This window comes from Vitis vinifera, chromosome 5, assembly GCF_030704535.1.
Source record: "Vitis vinifera cultivar Pinot Noir 40024 chromosome 5, ASM3070453v1".
In the NCBI taxonomy this organism is placed as follows: Eukaryota; Viridiplantae; Streptophyta; class Magnoliopsida; order Vitales; family Vitaceae; genus Vitis; species Vitis vinifera.
This window is the reverse complement of record NC_081809.1, coordinates 21,896,445-21,903,840: the sequence shown is the minus strand read 5'-3', so window position 1 is coordinate 21,903,840 and position 7,396 is coordinate 21,896,445. Positions and strand designations below refer to the sequence as shown.

General features: G+C 32.8%; 1 protein-coding gene across 1 annotated transcript; it reads right to left on the bottom strand.

The window, feature by feature from the left end:
* Positions 1-1,032: 1,032 nt before the first annotated feature.
* Positions 1,033-3,361, bottom strand: LOC100266937 (chitinase-like protein 2). The gene is made up of 3 exons (XM_002269438.4): positions 2,650-3,361; positions 1,784-1,943; positions 1,033-1,682 (listed from the first exon to the last, which is right to left on the bottom strand). Exons 1-3 carry the CDS (start codon positions 3,029-3,031, stop codon positions 1,274-1,276), a joined length of 951 nt encoding a protein of 316 aa, XP_002269474.1. The 5' UTR covers positions 3,032-3,361; the 3' UTR covers positions 1,033-1,273.
* Positions 3,362-7,396: the final 4,035 nt, after the last annotated feature.

The window sequence follows — 7,396 nt, the reverse complement described above, 5'->3', positions numbered from 1 at the left end:
TATTTAAAAATTATCATATAATAACTATAAAATTAATTCTATAAAATAAATCATTTTTAGCCTTTGATTGTTTCATTATGATCTTGTGGATCTACACAATCAATTCATACAAATGACAAACCAGTAACATACACTTTTTTGATTGCCTAATCTTCATTGAGGAAACCCTTTTTGGTTGGGTGTTGTGGGTTGGTCGTTAATGCTTTTTCTTTGTCTGTCATTGGTCAGGTCGAGAAACTTGCTTTTATTGATACCGCCATCAGCCTCTTGTTCCTCAACAAATGCTCATCGATCACCACACTCCAACCACTTGATTTTAAAACCATTGTCAAATTAAATTCAAAATTTAAAATTAAGATGCCATCAAACACCTTTTATTTTTATTAATTCAACACTTACAATACCTAACTTTTACATAACTGTTTAGTTTTCAGTATTAAAGTTTTTCATACTTCATTTTCAAATTTAATGGTGGAGCACGTACCACCACCTTCACTTCTCATTTTCCAAATCTAAATTGTAATGACACTATCGACGTCTCAACTAATCATAATTTGTATATGGTAAGACCAGGACACTGCCTTTATGCCCTAGGCACCGACACAACTGCATCATCCACAGAGATGAGTCAACAAGGAATAGCCCCTACTCATTGATGTCACTATTATTATTGCTAAATCATAAGCCGAATTGATGCTCCACCTATCGCCTTTTATATGATTTAATTTTATAATGGATACCATCTCAAAGCCAAAGAGTTTCCAACCCAAAATCAAACCGACAAGTTCCAACAAAATGTATTGATATTATACATGGTATGACATTCCATTCAAATGTAGCATCATGCTTCACACTCTTAAGCAAAGTCGGCTACAAACCCAACTGTACGACCACCCTCCTGCCCAAGATTAGACAAAGAATTTGATGTTCCTTCAGGTATCACACCATCATTTATTGTGAATAACTCATCTTTGAGGTTTCCATTATAGACCATTGGTTCCTCTACTACTACCATTTCAGGCACACTGCAACTTCTGAAAGGTCTTCACAGTTGAAACAAATATATATGAATAAAATGCTTCATACAATTCATATTTAATGACTACACATTACACAAAATGAACGCCAAAATCTACACATAAATGACAGAAGCGCGCAGCAGCAACTGAATCCACACCTTATAACACCTGTCATGTCTAACTTCACACATCTCTTACAATCTTACTTGCCCTTTCTTATTTCATAATCCATCCAAGGGGTGATCATATGGAGCTTAAGAGGATGCAGTGTAGGATGGGTTGAATGCAATCTGCTCAGCACAGGTGACGTTTTCGTGGGGTCCTGCCTGTTCTCTACCAACACCCAACAGGTCGAGGTAATATTGGTAATGGGAGATGATGTTGTTCATGGAATCAACGTCGCCCTGCCCGCAAACCTGGTCCCCGTATAGAATGTTCATTGTGGTTCCAAAACCAGGCACCCGCTTGGCCAAAGTGTCATTCTTGGTGGGCTTCCAGTTGCCAACAAAGACGTCATGTGCAGAAGGCTGTGACTTCTTAACTGGGGTCATCCACCTCCAAATTGCAGCCTGGAAGGCCAAGGTAGCATTTTGTTCGATGTATTCTGGATGGTCCAGCAGATTCACCTTCAAGGCTTCTCCAGTTGCTCCATAGTTGTAGTTCCTGTCATAACAACGCTTAATCTAAATCACACCAGAAAATTCCTTCATTTTGGGATTGGCTCAACCAAAACTCCCCATCAAATTATAGGCAAAGATGCTTACCAGAAGATAGGCAATGCACCACGGCCATAGTATTCGGCACCAGGAGTGCAGGGGTAGGTGTATTTGTAGAAATCGTCACAGTATGACTTACTGGGGCTCATTTCCTTGTTGTAGCAGAGACCCCAGGACAATGGCCCTCCTGTGGCCACTCCGTACCCACCTGAAAATATCACCACACACCTTATTATAAATCGTAATGAGTGTCGTGGGCACTGTTTGGATCTCAAGAACTCCAGGGAAAATGAAAGAAAAATAGTGAAAATAGATAATGGAAGAAACCATTTCTGGGTAACTTGCAGAACTATTTTCTTTCTTTTCCTCATTCACTCTGATCCAGGCAGGGTCATGAAATCCATCCATTTAATCCAATCCGAAGTGAAATAAATTCCAAACATGCATCATGTACAGGTCCAATCACATAGACCAAAATTAAATCACAAAATGTAATCCCAAAACCGTCCAAACTCACCTCAGATGAAAGAAAATTGTCCATTCCATTATCCATTTCAAACCCATCAAATCAAACCCTAGATCAAAACTAAGTCCAGAAATCCAATCCAAATCCTCCAGTCAATTCGACGAATCAAACACCCATTGTAAAATTAAACCCTCAAATCTATATAACATTTTCTTAATAAACCCTATAAAAAATTTATTGCTCAAATCAAAGCTAAACTCTCCCAAATTTACCTTAAATCCCATCTAGCTGCCGAGAAAAACGAAGGGGAAAAAAACACTAAACCAAATCTTAGATTTCCAAAAATGCACAGAACTAACTACAAAGACTTAATCAGACGCTGATTTTTTCTTTTTCTCTCATTTTCCCTCAATTTTCTCAGCAGCCAAACACCAAATCAACCACTTACATGAAGTTTTGCAGCCGACGTGGCCGAGGAATGCGGCCAGCTCCTTCATCTGCATGACCTTGCCGCCGGTGGTGCCGAAGCCAAGCGGCTGGTAGACCGCAGAGGCGAGGATGAATGAGCGGTAATCCCAGAAGCCGACGGCGTGGGCCACCGGCGAGTTGCGCTTGGAAAAGAGGTTCTCGAACTGGTAAGTCTGGAAATAGTCCGAAATCGTCAAATTGCAGCAGAACTCCGACCACCCCTTACATTCCCACCCCTTGTCGCACACCTTCTTTCCCTTTACCGTCTTCACCAGTGTCTTCACCGAGGAGTCCCCCTCCACCACCACCACCGCCACAATCGCCGCCACCGCCAACCCTATCAAAACGCTGCGTTCAACCATGGTTAAGAAGATTTGAGGAGCGAGCTCAGAGTGAGAAATACGTGGGATGACAAAGGGAAGAAGAGGAACGCTTTTTATTTTTTGTGTTTGCGTTCCAAGCAAGAGAGGTGTGTTAGATCGTGCGTCTTTTTCAGGTTCGAAACGGCCCTGGTGGTGCCACGTGGTTAAACCTCGTGCTACTTTGCGTGTGATCTGGAATCTGATTGGGAAGTGGACGGCTGATGTGGGGTTTGGTGGGGGGGAGGTGTTCGAGGCTTAATTGATAACAGGCTGGATTTCGCGGAGAGAACCTTTGGAAGGGCTGACCCACCGACGACCCACCGACACCTCAGAGTGTGCATGATTTCGTATGACTCGATTGGGAGAAGTCGGGTCGGGGATCGGGTGGGCCTGGAAAGTTCTTCTAGGTTGATATTTTTCCACATAATGTAGTTGAAAAATATTATGCCATTCGATTACCCGTTAAATTTAATTTGTGATCTTGATCGTATAAAGTCTATAATGAAAATTTACGTCATCAACGATTATACAAATATACAAAATAAATACAAATAAATGGAATTAAGATACAAAAGAGCGGAATCAAGTATTAATGATTATTCAAACGGTATATAAAATAATGAAATCATGTTACACACGTGATATATCATAATTGATTCTAGTTTTCGATGATATAACGCTAATATAATTGTTATTAAAAAATAAAAAGACGTTAATTAAATGAGTGTTTGATAAATCAACTTAATAATTTAATTTAAGTTATTATATAAATTAAGTATATTTAGTAAAATAACTTAATGATATGATTTAAAATAAAATAAGAACTTTAAGTAATAAGTAAAAATAATTAACTTATTTTTAAACTTATATCTTTATTTTATCTTTTTATCCTTATTTGTCATACTTATCTTTTTTTTTTTTTTGTTACTTCACAACCTCACTAGATCTTCGTTACCTTAATTATAATTTATAAGGATAAATATATCAAATTAATAATTTATAAATAAATTTTAAGTTAATTTTATTAAACAATCTTAATAGTAAAAATTAAGTAATGAGTTTTAAATCAATAACCTAAATATAATTTAATTAAAAGTCAACTTAAATTATTAAGTAATAAATATTAAGTTTTATTGAATACCTTCAAGGACTCTTTACTATTAATAAAATAATATTTTATTTTTTAATAAATTAAAAAATAAACCAAATAACTCCTAAGCTATTTAGGCCTTATTTAATTATTTGAGTAGAAGGGATGAGAAAAGAATGTTATTTATTGATACCTATTGCAATGTTTATGAGTTTTAATAAATTATAAGGAGACATTGTGGGTTTGTACTTGAAAAAAAGTCTATGTTTGACCATATTATTAATCATGCTCTTTGTTAGCAAATATAAGAATTAGGATTTTTATAAGTATGGATGATTTTGTACAAGTTATATAAATATAATTATGATTTTTATTGTATTATCTTGTTTAACTTTTCATATTTTCACTTTGAAAATCAATTTCCTTATAAAATCATTAGTTTCAATCTCCAATCATATGTAAAAAAGCGAATATAGTGATAATATTTGAAATAAAAAAAATGAAGATATAGACTTTATTTAGTAATTGTTTTGGAAAATAGTCTTCTGTTTAAGAAAAAAAGGTAGAAAAACAGATTTGATAAAAAATAAATAAAACAATTTTTTGTTTTTAAAAATAGAAAATAAGATGTTTTCAGAAAACATCTTTTAATTGTTTTTAGTTATTTTTATTTTTTATTTTCACTTGCTTTTTAAGAATGTTTTAAAAAATAATTATAAATATGATGGATGATTAAAAATAAAGTTATATATAAAATTTATTTTTAAAATATATAGAAAACAAGTTAAAAACATTTTAATTTCTCAAATATTTTTTTTCTAAAGAATATTTTTCTAAGATTGTTGTAAAAAACTATTTTTCAAACTGTTTTCAAAAATACTTTCCAAGTAGAGCCATAAAACCTAGGTAGTATTTGTTTTTATTTTTTAAAACTTAATTTTAAATAGAATTTAAAACTAAATAGTAGTATTAAACATTAAATTATTTCTTTTTAAGTATTTTATTTATATTAAATATTGAGAAGTAAAGAAAAATCAATAGGTTATTTTTAGTATTAAAAAAAAGTAAAATATTTTGATATTTTCTATAGAATAAGAAAATTTCATAAATAACTAACAAGTTAACAAAAATAAATAAATAAATAAATGATCTGAAATTCGAAAACAAGTTACTTTTAATAAAAAGTTAAAAACACAAACAACACCCTAATTTCAACTCAAAATATCATAATAATAAAAATGATAATAAAAGCCATCTTAGCTTTGTCTTAGCCTTCTCATAACCTTACAACCCACTAATAAAAATTCTTAATCAACAGCATAATTCCCTTTTCACTATATCACAATTAAAACACAAACTATAATTTAAAATATAGTGTTATTGGATATATTTCTTATTTTTTGTTGTTAAAAATATAAAATAATAGTAGCTTTTATACGAAATATAATAACTCTATAATTTTACTTTATATATATATATATATATTTAAAAAAAATAGAAAACAAAAAATATATCAAAACGAGACCTTAAAGTTTGAAAAATAATCATTCTAGACTTATAGTCAACAAATAGAAATTTGAGCTTGAGAATTTTAGGTTTGGAGAAAATGAAGAATCATTCATAATGATTGGTGATGCATTTATACAACTTCTCCACTTATGTTTGTAATTTTTAACAATTCTCCAACCATCTTACTTCTTTTCTCACTGAATCCTGGCTTGTTCAATCATGAGGGACCTAACAATGGCTGGTTTCAATGTGTGTCTTTGTTATCAACAAAATGAGGTTAAGTTCTTTGCGACTTCCTACCAACCATCACTGTTTCAAGCACATTTCATTCATAGTTTGAGCCTCCAAGGGCTATCAGGGCTTTGACTAACATCTTTCAACATCCTCCCAACTATCCCCACCTGCTTTTGGCATCTGCTAGGTCTTCCATAAAACTGGCTTAGTTTTACAACTATTTTTCAAAACTTTTTCTGTTATCCACTAAAAAACATGTTTAACAATTGAAAATTAATTTTTTATTTTTTATTTTTATAAATAAAAAATAAGGTATTTTTAGAGGATATATTTTAGTTGTTTTCAATTATTTTTATTATTTTTAGGACAATGAGTTTGCATTGTAAATTGACAATTTTGTTTCATTTTATTTTTTAGCTTAAAAAACCTTTCTAGGTAGTGTACTCTCCATTGAAGATTTAATGTTGCTACTCATTCAACCAAAAAGTTACAGGTAAGTTCAAAAAAGTTTGAATTGTGGTAAGTTAGGTGTTTAAAGGGTTAAAGTAGACTAGTGTATTTTTATTGAATTAAAAATATTAAATTAATATTTTGAAAATATGGGGATGCTCGAGTGGTGGAAGCAACGTTCAAGCATTGGAACTGCTCAAGTGCTTATCCAACGCTTAAGATCCCTATGATATTAAATCGAGATATAAAATTTGGATCAATGATCTACAAACAACCACACGCAAGCTCCCCATGAATTGATGTCCATAATCTAAAAAGGTAAATGTCATCATCCTTTCAATATTACATCTACCATCCTTGAGTCTCAAATACTCTTATTATGTGATCAATTGAGATACTCTAACTCTCTAAGAGTATATGTCAAATTCCACTTAAGGAATTACTACGACCACAGATTTCATGATCACATGTCCTTAGAATTATCTAAGGGAACACATTATCTTAAACTCATGAGATATCATAGTGTCTATCTTTAGAATACCTATTGCCACCTACCTTAATCAATAGGGACCTAATCTGTAGGGAATATGTGACCAACTTAGTGGCTTACCCATAGGTCAAAGCCATTGAAGGCCTCAACACTAGCTCAATATTCTCTCAAGGTTGAGAGTGTATGTAATATAATAATTTGGTGAAGTCATGACCACTTGATTATGACTCATCGTAGGTTTTATCCAATGTGTAACCATACGTATTAGTGCACTCACCATAAGAAACCCATGTTGATAACCAAGAAAAGTCATTCCTTTAATTAAGAGGTAGTGCACTATGACCTTAGATGGATTGCTCCAAACCTATGAACCAGTTGTGACTAACTCATTTACATGTAAGGAACCCATGACTTAGATGTTCCTTACAACTCCTAATGCAACCAAGTCATGTACAATTCAAGTGATGCAAACTTGAATGCTTAAGATTGATAATGCATAAATAGGATAGTAAAAGGAGAGTTGGAATCATAATATAAATATTAAGGAAATCCTTTCATTATTACATCATGTCACACTTTTAAGGGCTCTATA